At 46.9% G+C, this 20,208-nt stretch overlaps 1 protein-coding gene, 1 long non-coding RNA gene and 1 other non-coding gene across 11 annotated transcripts in view; 1 reads left to right on the forward strand and 2 right to left on the reverse strand.

The window, feature by feature from the left end:
• Macf1 (microtubule actin crosslinking factor 1) overlaps window positions 1-20,208 on the forward strand; it is a 336,209-nt gene that overhangs the window by 6,931 nt on the left and 309,070 nt on the right. Inside the window, exon 1 of one of the 8 annotated variants that reach the window (XM_076934253.1) lies at window positions 15,116-15,428. The exons of the other annotated variants lie outside the window; for them this stretch is intronic. Coding sequence (XP_076790368.1) covers window positions 15,335-15,428 — 94 coding nt within the window. The 5' untranslated portion in view covers window positions 15,116-15,334. Of the gene's footprint in view, window positions 1-15,115; window positions 15,429-20,208 lie in introns of those variants that run through there. 8 annotated transcript variants of the gene reach the window in all.
• LOC117709778 (U6 spliceosomal RNA) lies at window positions 712-814 on the reverse strand. Its single transcript, XR_004606995.1, has one exon. It is a non-coding gene; the product is annotated as a U6 spliceosomal RNA (small nuclear RNA).
• On the reverse strand, window positions 2,503-14,923 carry LOC143442358 (uncharacterized). 2 transcript variants are annotated; one of them, XR_013110469.1, is made up of 3 exons: window positions 13,826-14,923; window positions 12,140-12,275; window positions 2,503-4,428 (listed from the first exon to the last, which is right to left on the reverse strand). It is a non-coding gene; the product is annotated as an uncharacterized LOC143442358 (long non-coding RNA). The 2 variants fall into 2 exon arrangements; XR_013110468.1 differs by having other exon boundaries at window positions 2,503-11,238.

Raw genomic sequence — 20,208 nt, forward strand, 5'->3', positions numbered from 1 at the left:
AGCTTGGTTCTGGGTATCTACATTTGTCTCAGTCACTGCTAGGTGGAGCCTCCCAGAGGACAGCCATGCTAGGCTCCTGTCTACAAGCACAACGTAGCATCAGTAATAGTATCAGGGTTTGGTGCTTGCCCATGAGATGGATCCCAAGTTGGGCCCATCACTGGTCATTCCTCAGTCTCTGCTCTACTCCATTTTTGTCTCTCCACTTCTTTTACACAGGAACAATTTTGGGTTGACAATTTTGTAGGTGGGTTGGTGTCCCCATTTCTCCACTGGGGGTCCTGTCTGGCTACTGGAGGTAGTCTCTTCAGGTTCCATATCCCAACTGTTGGGCATTTCAGCTAAGGTCACCCACATTGAGCTCCGGGAGCCTCTGCCATCCTGCCTCTGGAACTTCTTAGAGATTCCCTCCCCACCCCCCACCTCTACCCTGGCAGCTGCATATTTCCATCATTCTCCTGGTCCTCTGGGTCTCTCTCTTGTCTCTGCCCATATCTGATCCTGCCCTCTATCCCCTCCCCATCCCCTCTCCCACCCAAGTCCCTCCTTCCCTCTACTTCCCATAACTTTTTAGTCCCCCCATCTAAGTGGAATTTAAGCATCCTCACGTGGACTGGCCTTCTTGTTTATCTTCTTTGGGTCTATGGGATATGTCATGGGCATTTTGTACTTTTTGGCTAATATCCACTTATCAGTGAGTACATACCATGTGAAAATATGGAACGCTTCATGAATTTGCATGTCATCCTTGCACAAGAGCCATGCTAATCTTCCCTATGTTGTTCAAATTGTAATATATGTGCTTTGGAAGCAAACATCCTTCTGGTGTCTTGAACAGGTCTTTTTTTAAACAAATATTTATTTTAACACACACACACACACACACACACACACACACACACACGTATATAAAATGCTCTGTCTTCACACACACCAGAAGAGGGAATCAGATCCCATTACAGATAGTTGTGAGCCACATATGGATCCCGGGAACTGAACTCGGGACCTCTTAATCTCTAATCCATCTCTCCAGCCCCAAAATGCTGTATTCTTTGAGATCTGTGGAGAACAGGTAAAGAAAATGGTCTGACAGGTACTGTGTGCTTTTACAACCACACAGCTGGAGGGGGCGCCATTCTCATCCGTTGCATTATGGATGTGTATAGTGGCTATGACTAGTTTTTTGTAGATATGGGTCAAGTGTCTTGTTTAGACTAGGGCAGGGCTAGTGCAAAGGTACTCACATTCAACCCATCAATGAGGTATTCATCCATCCATCCTACATCGGGTATGTAGGCCCTTCTTGGCTTTTGTTTTGTTTTGTTCAGGGTCTCATACAACCCAGGCTGGCCTTGAACAATCTATGTAGCAGAGGCTGATTTGAATTCTGATCTTTCTGCCTCTACCTACCAAGAGATGGATTTGAGGTGTGTTTCACCAAGCCTACCTTTTTTTTCTGTTTGTTTTGTTTCATTTTGTTTTGTTTTGTTTTTTGAAGGTTGATGACATTTTTATTAGAATCTACAAGAAAATTCCTAGGGCAAGCAAACTGTAAATCTTAGCAGCTTCCTGGAGGAGGAGGCCGGAGAAGGGAGGGAAAGCACTATGCTGTTTGAATTAAGTGGGCCTAGAAGTCAGCCATGGGAGGCAGGGAGCCACATGCAGGGGAGGTTTAGAGAAAGAGCAAGGAAGCCCAAGGTGTCAGGGAAAGCATCCTTCAACAGCAGGGAGAAAGAAGGAAAGCAAGCTGCCTTTTCTGATTAATAAGCCAAGTGAGCTGACGTAAGAAGGCAAAGCTGCAGTCTGTGGCCCTGCAGGAGACTGCCCATGGTTCTGGTTTTAAGACCCCTTCTCCCTGTGGTGTCCTTCCCCCATGACGGCTCACTCTCAATCTTTCTGCAGCCACTTCCCATGCTGCCCTCCTTTTTTGTTTTTGTCATTGATATTGAAAGGGGCTGCGGTGGTGCACACCTTTAATCCCAGCACTTGGGAGGCAGAGGCCAGCCTGGTCTACAGAGTGAGTTCCAGGACAGCCAGGGCTACACAGAGAAACCCTGTCTCAAAAAAGAAAACAAAACAAAACAAAACAAACAAACAAACAAAAGAATGCACACAGCCTGGCTAACCAGCTGGGCGGCATTGTCACAGATTCGTTCATTTTCCCCATTCCCAACATCTACTCCATTAGAATCTCCTCTAGGGCGCTGCCTCTGATCCCTCCTATCAGTGTATCTCTTCCTAACCCTTGTGCATTTTACACCCAAGCTCTTCGTTCCAAAGTTTCTTGTCCACACCAGACATGGACTTGTCATATTCAGGAGTCCCTTCTTGCTTTTCTGTCTCTGGGTGGACAATCCTGAGAATTCTATCATGCTCTTCATAGAAGGGCACCTGCTTCTCCTTTTCCTTCATGCAACTCTCTTACAGGACAGCAGATTCATCCATCCATCCATCCATCCATCCATCCATCCATCCACCCACCCACCCACCCACCATAAAAAGACTGAGTTCCAGCTATGCACCAGGACCACAGTGACAGTTTTATACCAAGTCAGGACATCTAGCCAAATGACTTTACCCTGTAGTGCTTCGGTTTCATCTGTAAAAGGGTAGCCATTGATACCTGCTTTCAGGGACCATTGAATGAGGTTTTCATACCTGTGACTGCACTTAGAGCTGTCTTTCCTATTACTTGGATACTGACCGAAAGAGGCAGGGAAGGCTGCTGGAGGCCAGTGGTTTCCTAGGCCAGCAAGGAATAGTCCTGAGCTTGCCACTTCTGTTGCTGTCTTTTATTCATTCCAAGGCCTTGTCAGAGAGCAGATAGAAGGGATTTGTTCTGTCCAAGCCACAGATGGAATCTAGGCTGTATGGGGTAGGAAGTGGGACCCTAAGAAATAAGTCCTCTGGAAACCCATATTCCTGGGCAAGCAATCTTTCTCATCCTGCGCATTTTGCAGCTTTGTACCCAAGGAGGCTCAGTCTCTTCTCAGCTTCTCTGGCTCCTTCTGACTGTGTGTTGTGAGTGCCTGGCTCTGTCCTGGAGCTTGGTTTCAATAGCAGAAGAGGCCTGGGAAAGTGGGGCAGAGTGAAGGGTAGTTACACACCACCAGCTCAGCTGCAGTGCTTTGAAAGCAAATCTGGGTCACATTCGCTGGAGGGATAGAAAATGACCACGTGGGCAGAATTCTGTGCAAGTGACAAAAGAGCCAAGCTGTCTTTTCTCTGAGGCTCAGGGTCCCTTTGGGACCCCCAGCTGGTCAGGGAAGTGGTTGCTGCATCTCAATGTACAATCCTGTCTTTACCATTGGTTTTCCATCATGCTTTTTGAGTGAGTTCCAGGTAATCCAGAGCAATGGCAGTCTGGCAATTGACTGTCTGTTCTGAAGGTTAGGCATGCAGAAGAAGGACTGGATGCTTTGGGGACTGTGGAAGGCTGTCATTTCTTAGAGATGAGATGCCACTAGAAGAAATGTAGAACTGAGTGTATTAGACTCTTGGACTGCACAAAGCCTCTACTCATGCAGTACTCCACCTCAGAAAGGCCTGTGACCACACCTGGGTGTGAGGATTAATTATCCACCATCTCCAAGTGTCAACCTGAGGCTGTCTGGAATCTTTTTTCATAGTGTGGCTGTAGCTGAGACCTGCTGTGGTCTGGCTTTATAGACTTCCTGTAGCAGTCAGGGGAGAAGCAAGCCAGATTCCTGGCTCTGCCTGGACTCTTCTGTAGGAACAGAAAGGGGCTTCCAAGCTGGGATCTCTCTTTGTTAAGAGATGTGAAACCCCTGTAATCTGCAGAATGATGAATGGGCTGCGCTCTGCTCAAACCCCAGAAGTTTTCACTTGGTGGAAACTCCCAGGAGGATTCTGCTTAGAGCCTCTGCTGTGAGTGAGTGTCTTGGGGGATGCTGACCTCAGACCTTCCCTTGCTCATTTCCACAGTTATTTTCTCTTCCATTCATTCATGCAAGGGAATGGCTTTACATATCTCAGTTGGGGACCCTGAAAAGTTACTTACCTGACTGGGCCCCATATTTTCATTGTTAAAACTGGGGAGTAAGAAAGCTGCTTCAGAGTCTTACAAAGTGGGCCAACTAAGGTCACAGGAGTAAGCTGCCTGGCCATGTCTGCTCCACAGGTAACCCCTCCTCTACAGCGGCTATTCCCCTGGGTATCTTTGATTCATGCACACAGTTTCTCATTGGTCTATGAATGTACTGACTTACTCCCTTGCTCTTTCGTTGGCCATGTATTTGCTGACTCCATAAACATTCTTTTAGCTACTTTGTTCACGGCTTCATGGTCCAGCTCCTGCCCACGAAAGCAGTGGGGATGCTGCTCGAGCTGTGCTGAACTGAAGTTGAGGAAAATCCTGTGGAAGTTCTTTGGGGAGAGGGCCTCCTCTTGCATCTGTCCATCTGGGACCTGGAGCAAAGAAAGCCTTTGATCTGGGACTTGGAAAAGGACTAGGCGCTTGCTAGAGCACAGAGAAGAAAGGGCACACTTATTATGTGTTTTTTTTTTTTTTTTTTTTCTTCTTTCTTTGCCCTCAGTAGGAAGGGAAGAAAATGAAAGAGAAGGGCTGGGTGAGAGTTAGGAATTAAAGAACACAGAGGGTGGGCCAGGGCTGAATTCTGGACCCAGCTGGGGAGCTCCTGAGAGCTCATGTCACCGCTGGTAGTTCTGCTGCTGAGCTCCTGGATGTAAACCAGGACTTTACACATGACATTTCACCACCACAGAACCCTGGGAAATCACGGCTGTTTGCAATAGTAAAGCTAAGCAACTTGTCTGGAGTCGTCCAGGAAGCCAGGGAAAGCCAGAGTTCAGCACTGTCAGTGTGCATGGTGTCTCCCGAAGCCCCACAGGCATGGTGTTCCCTTGGAGTAACTCAGTATTGTGCTTCAGGTTTAACTGATGCCAACGCCCTCTCTTTCCAGAAAGTTTGAGACAAATGCAAGAGTAGAAAGGATGGTATTCTGAATACCCATCACCCAGAAACAAGAATTTCCAATCATAACTGGACTTGTGGCACACGCTTTTAATTTGTAGTGCTCATGAGTCAGATGCAGATAGAGCTCTGTGAATTCAAGCCAGCCTGGTCTACAGTGAGTTCTAAGGCAGCCAGAGCTACATGGTAAGACACTGCTTCATAAACAAACAGACAAACAAACAAACAAACAAACAATCTTATTCGAATGAGTTCTAGGCCAGCCAGAGCTACATAGTGAGATGCTGTCTCATAACTCAATCAATCAATCAATCAATCAATCAATCAATCAATCATCTTATTTATTCCACTCCTGGCTCCACAATTATGTAAAAGAGGTGGGTTTGGTTTTATAGGCTATTCAAAAGGCTGCGGCAGGAGGATTGATGGTTCAATTTGAGGAACTTTAGTAAGACTCTGTCTTAGAGTAAATATATAGAAGGTAGTTGGGGACATAGCTCAGGGGCAGACTGCTTGCCTAGCCTGTAGAGGGCCTTAGGCTTAGTTCCTAATACCAAAAGGAAACTTTGTGCAGTGGTGTACTTTTTCCTACCTCCCCCTTACATCCCCCCAGAGTTACTCACTTTTGTTAGCTTATATCTGTTGTATAAAATAATGAATTTTTTTTTTTTTTTTTTTTTTTTTTTTTTGGTTTGTTAAGACAGGGTTTTTCTGTGTAGCCTTGGCTGTCCTGAACCAGGCTGGCAGTGAATTCAGTGATTTGCTTCTCTGCTTCCCAAGCACTGAGATGAAAGGTGTGACATCCGGCCCCCTATAATGGATTTAAAAAAGTTTTTTTTTGGCTTGAACTTGTAACAATCCTCCTTCCTTTGTCTCCTGAGTGCTAAATTATAGGCATGTACTACCATGTTTGGCAATGCAAGATCTCTCTCTCTTTCTCTCCATATACTATATATATTATATATATTAAATATATTGAAAATATTATATATTAAAATATTATTTATTTATTTATTTATTTCTGTTTTTTTTTGAGACAGAGTTTCTCTGTGTAGGCCTGACTGTCGTGGAACTCACTCTGTAGAGCAGACTGACTTCAGAGATTTGCCTGCTTCTGACTTCTAATTGTTGAGATTAAAGGCATGTACCACCACTACCTGGCCTATATCATTTTTTATCACAACTATTAGAGGCACAGTCTCTCTATGTTGTCCTGGCTGCCCTGGAACTCTCAATGTAGACCAATCTGACCTTGAACTCCCAAGATATCTGCCTGCCTTTGCTGAGTGTTGGGATTTAATGCATGTGCCACCATACCTGGCTTTATAGATTTTTAAAATTCTTGTATTTTTATAGTACTGGAGATCAAACACAGGGCCTCTTATGTGTTAGAAAATTTTGCCTTTAAGAAATATCTTTAATTTACTTTTATGTGTCTGAGTGCTTTGCCAGCATGTCTGGTGCCTGAGGTGACCAGAAGAGGATATTGAATTCACTGCAGCTGGAGTCACACATGGCTGTGAGCTACCATGTGAATGCTGGGAACAGAACCTGGGATCTTCTCTGTGTAGCCCTGGCTGTCCTGGAACTCACTCTGTAGACTAGGCTGGCCTCAAACTCAGAAACCTGCCTGCCTCTGCCTCCCAAGTGCTGGGATTAAAGGCGTGCGCCATCACCGCCAGGCTACCTGGGTTCTTCTCAAGATCAGCAAGCACTTGTGACTTCAAGCCATCTCTTGGCCCCTCTGTCACTGTTTTGTGAGACAAGGTCTTGCTGTGTAGCTCAGGTTGACCTGGTACATGAGATTCTTCTGCCACAGCCTCCTGAGTTTACAGGATTACAGATTACCACCATCCCTGTGCCTACCTTACTGGCTTGTTTCGAGACAGTCTCATGCGGCACAGGCTGGTCTTGATGGCTATCTAACTAAAGATGACTTTGATTTCTAACTCCTGTCATTGTCTTGATTTCTGAGATTTTATTTATTTATTTATATTTTTATTTTTGGGGGCTTTTGAGACAGGGTCTCATTATGGAGTTCTGGCTGTCCCAGACTCACTATGTAGACAGCCTGGCCTTGAACCCAGAGACCCCTCTTTCTCTGCCTCCCAAGTGCCACACTGAGTTTATGTAGTGCTAGAAACTGAAGGCAGGACTTTATGCACACCAGGGAAGCAATCTATGAACTGAGCTGTATGCCAGTCTCTGCCTCACTTTTCAGCCATCTCACTGCACCGCCGCCCATCTCTAGTTTTGAATGTTTATCTACTCCAGAGTCCACTTCTGAAGAAGAGAGCTAGTGCCCCAGCCCAGAGGTCTCCAGAGGTGCCGAGTCCCGGGGACTCTGTGTCTCCTGCTTGGGGTTCCTGATCCTTCCAGACAAGATTCATGTTCTTCTCCAAGAACGTCCAGAGTGGGGCTGGGTTTGGCAGTGGCACTGTTGTACCTGAAACACTTCAGACCCATGGACCCTGGCTCTAATCTGAACTCTGCCAAGGTAATGGAGGGGAGCAGCCAAAGAATGAATTTTTGAAAATTCAAAAAGTTAGAAGTCAAGCTGGATGTGTTGGCACATGACTTTAATCCCAGAACTCAGGAGGCAGAGGGAGTGGATCTCTGTAAATTCAAGGTCCTCAAGGTCAACCTGATCTATAGAGCAAGTTCTAGGCTAGGCAGAGGTACACAGTGAGACTATCCCTTGCTCTTACCACCAAAACCAAACCAAAACCAAAAACCAAAACCAAAACAAACCAAGAAAAGAAAAGAAAAGAAAAGAAAAGAAAAGAAAAGAAAAGAAAAGAAAAGAAAAGAAACACAGTAAGCCCAGGAGTGATGATTCAATCCTATAATCCAGGCTCCTGGAAGGCACAGGACAGTCAGGACTGTGTAAAGAAACCTCCTCTCAAAAAGTGAAACAAAATAAAATAAGAAGTTGAGACTGAATCTTAGTCTTTCATTTGTGAAAGACTTTTAAGGCCCCAGAGGGAAGGAATCTGCCTTGTCAGAAGAGCCTGTATCTAACTAAGGCTTGGTCAGTCAGATGCTTGGGGCAATATTCCACAATGCTGTTCTCACCTAAAAACAGAGGCCACCACACTGTAGAACCTGTTAAGGCCCTGGGGATTAATGGTAGCTTCTATCCTTCACAGGCTCCAATCTCAGAGCAGGGTGGGAAGGCCAAGTCTCAGGTGGAGGGAAACTTTGAAGGTAAGTTGCTGTGTCTTTCGGTTTCAGAAACCTTCCAATTGTCTAGTAAGAACCCCAGGTGCCCATGAGGATGAGACCCTCTTCTGTGGAAGGGAGATACGGTGTGAATGAGGCTTGAATCCTTGTTTGTTTCAAGATAGTTTTTCACTGTGTAGCCCTGGTTGCCCTGGAACTTGCTCTGTAGACCAGGCTGACCTCAAACTCAGAGATTCACCTGCCTCTGCCTTCCTAGTGCAGGGATTAAAGATGAGCGTCACCACTGCCCAGTGAGGTTTGATTCCATTTCAAGAGGAAAAAGAGTCCAGTTTTATTCACACAGTTGGGAGATGGTGGAGGGCAAGGGCCCTCTATAACTACTACTAATCCGTTCTGAATGCTAGGTTAATGTTCACTGTATATTACATGCTGTTCTGGACTACAATGGTTAAACTGATTTTAGGAAGCAGATGTTCTATAGTAAAGAGACAGACACCTGGAGAGTTCAGTACCTTGCCTGAGGTCCCTCAACAAGTAAGGGGCCAAATTGGGAAGGACTCTAGCTCTGCCTAAGGCAACCTCTGCCTTTACAGTGCTAGTAAGATAATGACCAGAAACATCTGTGTAGCACTTCATGGTTCATGAGTGTCTTCACATCCTTTCTATGCACTGTGTCATGACAGGCCCAGGCAGGTGAGGCATTCCACACTTTAGGACAGCTTCTTGTTAAGGGTCCTTCTGCTCATTCTCTGGAGTGAGGATGGGAGAGTCTTTGGCAGTGGCTCTGAGAAGTCAGAGAAGAAGGCCTAGGGAGAGGCTAAGGTGGTGAGACTTGGCCAGTTGCTATGGTTACCCAGCCATCTGGGTAACCATTCTGAGGGTTGCTATGGTGATGGACTGCTGGGTGGCAGGGAACTTTCTTCCTGGGTGGCTAGCACCATCCAGGCTTTTGAGATGAGGGACGCTGCACTTTTATAGCAGAAGAGGGCAGCATAAGTGCAGGCAAAGTCTAGCTGCCCTAGCGGACTAAGGGACTTAGGGCAAAACTAGGTTTCCAAGGCAGAAAGCAACTTTGTCTGGGACTGGCCGAAGGGAGAGGGGCTAGACCTGGAGGCAGGACTCCTAAGACTGAGACTAGAACCTGGCCATTTGCTTCCTACCAAATGATCAATCTGAGCAGCCCCTGCCGTGCCTGCTACCAACTTCTACAGGGAAATGTAAAAGACACATCATGTAAAAAACCACAGCAGATAGTGCCATAAAGAGGAATAAAGTGTGTGTGCGCGCACACACTCTCTCTCTCTCTCTCTCTCTCTCTCTCTCTCTCTCTCTCTCTCTCACACACACACACACTCACACCTTACTAGCAAATGTATTTATAGAGCATCAATTCACACATAGAAAATAGAGCTGCTTAAGCCAAGCTGAACTGTTGCAATGAGTCTCCTAGAGGTTGGGGAGGGAAGGAAACAGGATCTCGCATCTCCCTCTTTCCAATCCAAATATGAAGTGGCTTCAGTTCTTGACCACTGAGTAAATACTGTTTATTTGTTTGTTTTGTTTTCTGAGATATCATCTAACTATGTAGCTCTGGCTGTCCTGGAACTGTGTAGACCAGGCTGACCTCAAACTCACAGCGAGTGCCTTAGGAGTGCTGATATTAAAGGCATGCACCATGACACCCAGCTCCTGAATTTTGTTTGTTTGTTTTTAGAGACAAGGTTCTCTGTGTAACAGCCTTGGCTGTCCTGGAACTCGATTTGTATACCAGGCTGGTCTCAAACTCACAAAGATCCCCCTGCTTCTGAAGTGTTGTGATTAAAGACCTGCTCTACTACCACTCACTCAGGGATTATTAAGAAGAACTGTCTGGGCCAATTGAAAATAGCTTCATGTGTTGACAGTGAGCTTCCATAGGATTTCAGGAGTTGGAGATGAAAGGAGTGGACTTTTTAGGCAAAGGGTTATAGTTTGGTTCTGGGGAAAATGCTGCCCACAAAGTATGAGACCATGAGAAATAAACATACTATTTGTGTGTGTGATGTGTGTGTCTGCTTGAGCTGGGATTGAGCTAAGGTCTCTGCATGCTAAGGATGTACTCTACCACTGAGCTACAATCACAGCCCAAGTTCTTAAACACTGTAGCCTAGTCAGAAGCCACAGACAGCTCAGTATTTTGAGATCATCTCATTCACTCATTTATTTTGTAGTTGATCAAATTTTTAAACATTCAAGAGTGTCCTAAATATACAATGTTGTTTGCCATATGCTGAGGATGTCAGGTATCCTCACACAAAAGCCCCAGGCCTTACAGAGCTAATGCTATAGGAAGGCTGAAAGACAAGTGGGCCAGGGTTAGAGAGATGGGTCAGTGGCTAAGAGTACCAGGTGCTCTTGCAAAGGACCTGTATTCAGTTTCCAGCATGCACATGGTGGCTCACAGTCATCGGCACTGCCAGTTTCAGGGAATTCAAAGTTCTCTTCAGATTTCTGTAGGCACTGTTCTGTACACATATATACATGTGGGCAAACATTCTTGTATGTAAGATTAAAACAAAAAGCCCACTTAAAAACAAAGAAATAAGTTGGCAGTGCAAGCCTGTAACTGAGGCTGAGGCAAAAGGCTCTCAGGGTCAAGGGCAGCCTTGTAGGAACTTTCAAAGGAAGAAGTGAGAAAGACCTTGCCTCAAAGAAACAAGAATAAGGGTTGAGGATGAGAACCAATGCTCACACCTTATCATCTGACTTCCATGCCTATGCCTTGGCATGCATACATCCCCATGCATGAAAAAGAAATAAAAATGTAATAAGAAAGAAATAAAGAAAAGGGGGCAGTGTGATGGCACAGGCTTATAGTCTCAGCTACTCAGGAGGCTTTAAATGAATTGTCCTTAATATAAAAGTAAACAGAGAGGATAACATAGGAGAATTTCAAGTTCAAAGCTTTCCTGGGCAATTTAGAGAGATATTGTCCAACAATAAAAGGAGACCGGGTGTGGTATCAAATGCCTTTTATACCAGTACCTAGGAGTCAGAGGCAGGCGATCTCTGTCAGTTCCAGGCCAGCCTGAACTACATTGAGAGTTCCAGGACAGCCAGTGCTGCAAAACAAACAAACAAAGCAAAAAAATTTAAAACAAATGTAAAAGGAGGGGATACAGAAATGGCTCAGCAGTTAAGAGCACTTGCTGCTCTTCCAGAGGTCCTGAGTTAAATTCCCAGCAACCGCATGGTGGCTCACAACCATCTGTAATGGGATTCAATGACCTCTTCTGGTGTGTCTGCAGATAGCTACAGTGCACTCATATACATAAAATAAATAAATCTTTTGTTGTTGTTGTTTTTGGTTTTTCGAGGCAGGGTTTCTCTGTGTAGCCCTGGCAGTCCTGGAACTCACTCTGTAGACCAGACTGGCCTCGAACTCAGAAATCCGCCTGCCTCTGCCTCCCAAGTGCTGGGATTAAAGGCTTGCGCCACCACTGCCAGGCCATAAGTTAATCTTAAAAAAACAAAAACAAAAACAACAACAACAAAAACAAAGGACATGAGAGAGGTTTCTAGCTCACAAGAGGGGCTCCTGAAAACTGCCTGTAATTCTATCTCCAGGGAATCTGGCACCCTCTTGTGGCCTCTGCAGGCATCACACTGATGTCTCTCTCTCTCTCTCTCTCTCTCTCTCTCTCTCTCTCTCTCTCTCTCTCTCTCTCTCTCTCTCTCTCTCTCTCTCTCTCTCTCTCTCTCTCTCTCACACACACACACCCTTAGACATATATAAAAGAGAGCTGGAGACAGTGCTTACCACTGAACACAGGGAATGGAGGAAGGCTTTAGAATTTCCAAGAGTAGACGTGAGTCATACTAAAGGAAAGAAACAACGGAAGGCATAGTTTTGGAGAAAACAGGTGGGAAGGCTCTAAGATAAGAGAGGATATTTGAGGATTGAAAAATGTATTGCGGCTTTTGGGGGAGGATTCTGAAGGATTATTTTCTTGCATTGCCTACCTCTGCCACTAGATGTCCTCCTAAGTTCGTCCTGCTGTCTGATTCTTCCAAGGCAACCTCTAGAAATTCAACAGCAGGCCCATGAAAGCCTCAGAGCTTCTGGATTGTATGGTTTGGCAATAAACTTAGATTCTTGCTTGAAAAGAAAAAAAGTAAAACAAAACAAAAATTGCACTTTGGTAGGCTTTCTTCCCTCCCGCCAAGATGCTTTGTCCCCTCTAGCCTAGTAAAATTTCTCTGTATAAAACAGGAACACCAGCCAAACATGTGGACTTCCCCTTTTCCATTCAATAGAAGAATGCTTCACTTCAAACTCTCAGGAGAGTATTTAAATGCAAATTTCATCAAGAAAGCAACTTGGGTTGGAGGCACTCTAGCCTCCTCCTAATTACCAGGTTTCTTTTCTTTTCTTCCTTTTGAGGCTGGGTGTCACCATATATAAATATAGTTTAGGCTGCCCTCAAATTTACAATTCTCTTGCCTCAGCCTTCCGAATGCCTGGTTACCGGTTTTTCTCGTGGCTTTCCTGTGTTTTTTTTCTCTTTGCCCAGGGTGGTGGGAGGACAGAGTCTCATTATGTAGCCTTGTCACAGTGTAGACCAGGTTAGCCTCTAACTCACTGTGATGCTCCCACCTTTGCTTCCTTAGTGCGAGGATCAAAGGCATGCACCACCATGCTTGGCTTCTTACTGTTTCTTAATAGGAATCTCAACCTTTTGCTTTATCTTCCCTAGCGTCCCAGTTTTCCACAGAACCTGTTTAGCACCGTAGACTGTACCCTCTGTTATTTCCCAAGCTCTGGCAAGTATCAGTCATAGTTCTTGAGGAACCTGCTCTCAAACCGGTGCATGTAGCCTAGGAGGGGATGGGGATACTTTTCTATTTGCTGCAGAGAACTGAGGGAGGAGGGAGGTGTTTGTAAAAGGGGTCAGGGGGGAGGCCTCCTCAGCCCTACTGGTATAAAATAGTATAGGAAGTGCAGTGACTCAGCACTTATACCGCCAAGAGCTCCAGAATTAGTAATTCTCTATTATCATCTGCTGTTTTGAAAAAAAAAAAAAAAAAAAAAAAAAAAAAAAAAAGAAAGTGCTTGCTGTCAACTACCACACCAACTCCTTCTTCTCTGGTAAATGCCTTTACGTTAAGAGCTAAAAACTCTTTAAGAAAAAAAAGTCCGCTAAGACTTAGTCTCTTTGTGTTTCTAGGCTGAGCTTATTAGCATCTGACCTCAATCAGTGAACTATGATATGTGTGTGTGTGTGCGCGCGCGCGCACACACACACACACACACACACACACACACACACACAAACTAGAAAGCAATGAGCATTTGCCCCCAAGGATTTTTCCATGCCCTCTTTCAGGCCTTCTCTGTACAGAGCTTGGGAAGCTCAGCAAAAATTGATGGGAAGAGATATGATTAATTATTTGCTCACCTGCTTTGTGATGTGGAAAGCTATGATTGCACCCATTAGTGAAAAGCATCATTTCATGTAATTAATGTGCTGAGCAATGACTGACCAAATACTTGACGTTACTTAAAAGGTACAGAGCTACAATTCTTGCTCTAGGGTAAGAGGCTCCTACTTCAAACTCTTAAGAATGAGAACTGAAATGGAATTTTGGTTGCTCAATGTCACATGAAACCTTTTCTACCTGCTCATGTGCCTTTACTGTGATACTTACTAGTGTAAGTTATTACCACAGCCGCTTCCCTGTTCCCTGAAAAACAAGTCAGCGACGGTTGAACGGGCCAAAAGTGGGCTAAAAGTATCGTTTTGTTTGTTTGAAACAGTCTTACTGTGAGGCCCAGACAGATCCAGAACTTGTAGCAATTCTCCTGCTTCAGCCTCCTGAGAGCTAGGATTACAGGTGTGAGCTATCGTCTTGGAATTCCTCATTCGTTGCTTTTGGTTCCAGTCAACCCATGACTATTGGGATCGAATGATATACGACTGAATAGAGAACCTGATGGCCGGGAACCCCTTTACAAAATGGTCCTAAATAAATCCCTGCTCATATTTACGTTTCCTTTCTTTCTCTAGGGCTGAGAATAATTGGCTACTGGCTTCCCTCGCGTTGCCCTAACCAGTTTTGCTCCAGAATCCTTTCTTTGTTCCCTGACAGTCCTGGTGCAGCCTCAGGTTCCCACATTTCTCCCTTTTGATCCAAGTCGCTCTGTTGAGAGGGCTGTCACAGTTCAGTAATCCTATCGGGTCTCTCCCCACTGGATTTATGCCCTCCCCCCATGTGCAGTCAGAATCCTGTTTTCATCGCTCTCTCAGTTGTCATTTCTCAGGCTCTGCTCCTTGGCCTGGTTTACTTTATGGTGATGGCTCTGTCCCCCTCGCTTCCACTTCAGTTTCGTCTGTTTCTGGACAACCCTTTGTTCCCGGGCTTCTTTGTGGTCGTACTGTTCCCCTCGGCCTCACATATCAGTCCTGGCTGGGTCTTGCCCTTGACTTGGTTCTGGAGCTGCGTGGCCTTGGATGTGAGGCATCTTGGTCTTTCGCTCTCCGCCTGCCTTCAAGGTTTCCTCTAGGACTTTCTCCCGCAGCCGCACAGGCCCAGCCCATGGCTCCCTCCTTTGTCCCGGCTGCCCGTGTAGGGCAGCGCTGAGTGGGGCTGCGGCCCTGCCTGGGTCGGCCCGGGGGTGTCCGGGCCGCTGCCGCCCGCCCGGCCTCCAGTTCTGACGTGCAGGGGGCCTCCTGGCGGCGGGCCTCAGGCGTCCGCCGGCCTCTTCGGTGCCCCGCTCGGGCCCGCGGCCCGCCCGGGCGGTGGTCGGCGGCCCGCCCGGCCCAGCAGGCTGCAGCCGCGGGGCTGAGGACGCGCCCGGCGGCGGAGGCGGCGGGCTGAGGGGCGGGGAACCGGCCCGGCCTGGCGCTCCTGACAGGAGGCGCCGCCGCCGTCGCGCCGGGGCGGGCTGAGGGAGGAGCGGAGCCGAGGGGTGGGGAGGCGGAAACGCGAGCCGGGACCGGCGGAGCGCGAGCGGGCCGAGTGAGAGCGGGCTGAGGGAGCCGAGCGCCACTGCGGGGCCGGGTGAGACGGACACAGAGCCGAGAGCGAGAGAGCGAAGGCGCCGCCACCGCCGAACCGCACAAAGGCCGAGACTGGGGCCGCCGCCACCGCCGCCTCAGCGCGCGGGCCTGGAGCCGGCGCCCCCCGGGGCCCGGGCAGAGCGCGGCGCGGGCAGCCATGGCCGGCTACGTGCCGGGTCAGCAGCCGGCCAACCGCAGCCAGGAGAAGGAGTTCGTGCAGGCGTACGAGGATGTGCTGGAGCGCTACAAAGGTGAGGCTGCGGCCGGGCCGGCGCTGGCCGGAGCCGGAGGCCCGCGGCTCCGCCGGCTGCAGGTGGGGAGGCGGGCGGGGGGCGCGCCCACCCGCGCGGGGCTGGGCCGGGAGCTGCGGCCGCCACTCGGGGCCGGCTTCTGTAGAGTTGAGATAAGCCTGGGGAGCCCGGCTCCCCGGCCGGCGCTCGGCGCTCTCCTATCTCCAGTCACACTGTTTGCTTTATTATCTGGCCGGATCCGAAGGAGGAGAGACGTGGAGCTGGCTCGGGAGACCGCCTGCTATGGGACTCTGGTGGAGGAGGAGTTGGGCTCGAGGGAGACGCTCTCAGTCGGTTTCCCGGGGCGAGCTTCCCGGCGGTGGCTCTCCGGGGGTCGCCCGCCCGCTTTTGTCTCCCTGACTCTCGGAGTTGTCGCGCGGGAGCCTAGGATGCCGAGCACCCAGGGGGTCGTGGGGGTCGGGGGGCGGCGTGGCCGGTGAGTGTGCAGATTTCCGCGGCGAGGCCACCCCACCCCCACGCCACCCCCCTTAATGTCTGGGCCTGCCTGGTTGAGGCAGGGGTCTAGTTATTATTATTTTTTTTTCTTCCTCTCAGAAATAAAGATTGGTCTCGGAGCTCGGATTTCAGCCCCTGGAGGCTGTCTTTCGAAGCAGTTCAGCGAGTTAATGCCTAATCTCCGCCGAGTGCACGCAGAGAAAGTTTTGACAGGCCAGTAGGGCTGCGGTCTGCCTTTCCCTAACCGCCCCGACTGGAAGGCAGGGGTGCGTGGCTCTGGAGCCCCAGCTTTGATTTATCTTCAGTGTGCTCTGGAGTGCGCTTTCTTTGGAGATGTTGATTTTCCCAGAAACTTCACAGGCAGGCAGCCCCCTCCCCCCTCTTTAAAAGCTGGTCTCTTGTGACTAGCCTTGCCTTTCTTTCCATGTGAAGGACAGAAATCTTCAACCCTTATGACTGAGGCCAGCATACTTGTTTACAACACCTACCCAGTGAAGGGAAACTAAAGACAAAGCTGTAAGACCCCCCCCCCCCAACTCTCCACCTCCCGAAACCCCCCCGGACATTAGAGCTGTACTTGGGAGTGCAGCATGGGAGAAATCAGATGAAATGGTAGAGGACCCACTAGGGCTTCTATTTGTTTTTGCTGTATCAGCTCCTGTAAATTGTCCAGTTTTCCTGCCTGCAGGGAGTTTTCTGTCAGCCTCCCCCCCCCCCCCCCCCCCAAGAAATGAGGATTATTGCAGAGCACAAAGAGGTTAGGTTGTGAGGCTGAACTTCATTGAAAAACTGCTGCTCGCTGAATGGTTCCATTAACTTTCCTTTGCAGGCTTTTGCTTTGGACTCCTCAGAGGGAGGATACGCTGGGGCTGTCACTGGCTTTGGCTGCTTTCAACCAGCAGAATTAAAACACAAATAGGAAGAAATCTCAGTACCTCCCAGGGTCAAGTTGCTGACGGCTTCTAGCTGAAAGGAAGTTGGGCTCTCCTGTTATGGCAAAAAGGAAGTAGGGCTTGTTCCTGGATGGGTTACCGACGGGCGTTCAGACTTCTCAGACATCTCACGCAGTTTGGCTTTACTCTGATGGACTTTGTTCCAGTGTATAGGAATTCGAGTCTTCTCAGACACAAGCCTCTTTCTTTCTTGAAGGCACTTTATTTTTATTTATTTTTAATTTAATTAATTTATTTTTGTATATGAGTTTTTTTGCTTGCATGTATGGCTGTGTACCACATGTGTACCTGGTGTTGGAGGAGGTCAGAAGAGGGTATTGGATCCCCTGTTGGAACTGCAGTTCTGGATAGTTGGGAGTTTCCATATGGTTGCTGGGAAATGAACCTAGGACCTTTGCAAGAGCAACAGGTGCTCTTCTTAACTGCTGAGGAATCTCTCCAGGTCCATCCTATCAATCTTTTTTTTTTTTTAAACAAAACCAAAAAAAAAAAAAAAAACCAAAACAAAAAACAAAAAACAAAAAACAAAAAACAAAACCCTCTGAGGTTGGAGAGATGGTTCAGCAGATAAGAGCTTGTGCTTGTCTTGCAGAGGACCAGGATTCAGTGTGGCAGCTTACAATCTCTTGTAACTTCTGTTCCAGGGGATCTGACAAACCTCTTCGGGTGTCCTTGTGTACCAGGCACAAATATGGTACACATGATTCATGGAGGCACACACATACACTTAAACAAATAATCTTGAAAACATTTAGCATGCATACCTGCCTTTAGTTCCAGCACCTGGGAGGCAGAGGCAGATAGCTCTTTGAGTTGGAGACCAGCCAAGTGAGACCATGTCTCAAAATAAAAAAAAGTGACCAGGTGGTGGCGAATGCCTTAAATCTCAGTACTTGGGAGGCAGAGGTAGGGGGGATCCACAAATTGAGTTTTAGAACAGCCAGGGCTACACAGAGAAACCCTGTCTGACACACACACACAGTTTTGGAAAGATATGGGGGAAATTTACATTACTGTTGGCTTCATTGGCAGGCCTCTGAGTTAGTTGCATCCTTACTGTAATAATTTAAAGAATTATTATGTAAAATCAAGTGGAATTTCCATGTCGAGGGGGAGGACTGAAGTTCTCAGCTATATAAGTTACTCCTAGAAGAGACTAAAATGACAAATAATGCATTGCAGTATGAACTGAGCAGAGCTGTGTATAAAGCACCTTTATTAGGAATGGCTGTTAGGATTTTCCAGAACTGCTTGGCAGCTATTACCCTGTGTGTTGGTAGTGAGCATGGTTTTGGCAGGGCTAGAAGATTCAGCTTGGACATAAATGCTCCCCTTCATTTCCCAAGTATCCCAAAGACTGTTTCAGATAGTGGTTGGATAAACAAGAAGCATTAGATAATCAGATGTTAACATTTCAGAGTGGGCAGCAACCAGGAGAACCCCCCTCCATCCCTCAACAAATCACTATTAAATCTCATTGCTGGTGATAGTGTTGGGCTTATGAATGAGGTCTGGTTCCTGCCCTGGTTATTCACATCTAGCAAGGCGAAGATATACACAAACAAACAATTATGGGACTTGAGTGCCGTGGAAGCACGAGGACAAAGACAGTCTGTGTGAGCTCACTGGGAGTTCAGGCTTTGTCCTTATGTTTGTTCAGATCTTATTGTATAACCCTGGTACCACCATACAAGCTTTTAATTTTAAGACAGGTTCTCAGCTTAGACTGGGGATGTAGCTGAAGCTGGCTTTCAACTCCCAATTCTCCTGTCTGTTTTCAAGCGCTAGGATTACAGGCTAGTACTAATGCCAATTCAGAATTAGATTTTGTCTTTTCATAAAAATGTGAAGACTAAAGTCGTCATATGCCAACCTGGGCTAGGAATAAAAGAACATTCACACTTCAGCATGATTTTACATGCCAGCTGTATGGTATTTACAGACTTCAGGGTTGACTTGGAGATCTTGTTAGATGTATTCACCAGGTGCAGGAGGTGACTGCATCCAGTTAGGATTGATGTTCAGCATACCACAGAAAGTAGCTGCAAAGAGAGCTACACCTAAGAGATATATATACACAGTAAACATACATACACATATGTACACACATGTGTACGCACATGCACACATACAAACACATGCTCCTGACAAGACAATTTGATAGTAGTAAAAAACCTTTGATTCCAGATTTGGGCTCCACTTCTGCTGTACCCCTTAGAAACTGACTCCCTTTTATCTTTAGGTTTTCATCTGTTAAAATCAATCTGATTTTTTTGTATTCATGAGAATACAGACAAGCTGCCAGCATTATGCTATCACTGTCTTTAACAGTTTTCGTGGACATAACTTACATTTTCAAAGCCATGTCACGTTCATCTTATCTGAGCTTTATAACAGTATTCTATATGTTCAGTATTACTAAGACTGGGACATTTAGACGCAGGGGCCAAGCGCAGGTTGCAGAGCTCTGGATGAAGGTTTTACATCTGCATGGAGGAAGCTGCACAATCAGAGCATTGACTTGGGTTAGTTGAGATGATTGTGAAAATGTTAGTAAAATGGAGCTGTTGGTGTCATTGCTGGCTTTTAGCTTCTGAACGAAAGACACACTAGTGCCTTACAACTGGATAGTTCTGAACTGTGGAAAATTTCTTTTCCTTTTGCTTGATTGAGACAGAGTTTTGCTATGTAGCTCTCGCTGTCCTAGAACTCATATATAGACCAGGCTGGGCTTAGAGTTACAGAAATCTAACTACCTTTGCCTCCCAAATGTTGGGATTAAAGATATCTCCCAACCCCCCCCCCCCCACCGACCCTCAGTTATGGGGAAGTTTGTGGTATGTAAGTCTCTGAGAATTTTATACAAAACAATGTATTGGAAAATATATGACTTGGCTAACACAGTATAAAAGATTTGGAATTTCTTACTCAAGTAATGCTCCTTGGTGAGAAGTAAACTCAGTTTGGCCTGGTGTGGTGGAACAGGAGTTTAGTTCTAGCATTTGGGAGACAGAAGCAGGTGGATCTCTGAGTTCAAGGCCTGCCTGGTCTACAAAGCTAGTCTAGGACAGCCTGGGCTACATACAAGAAAGAAAACCCTGTCTCAAACCAACCAACCAACCAACCAAACAAACAAACAAAAAGTAGACCCAGTTCTTAAGTTCCCTTTTAGAACAAAGTCCTGAGGTTGGAGTGGATTGCTTCTAGACAGAACAATGGAGTAATTGCTGCTTCTGGACACTGTTAGTTCAGAAAGTGAGTCAAATCTATCTGCTGGGAAATCATAAGCGCCAGCCACACTGTACTATTGAAATAATAAAATGCGTGCGGGT

This window comes from Arvicanthis niloticus, chromosome 5 (assembly GCF_011762505.2).
Source record: "Arvicanthis niloticus isolate mArvNil1 chromosome 5, mArvNil1.pat.X, whole genome shotgun sequence".
Classification (NCBI taxonomy): Eukaryota; Metazoa; Chordata; class Mammalia; order Rodentia; family Muridae; genus Arvicanthis; species Arvicanthis niloticus.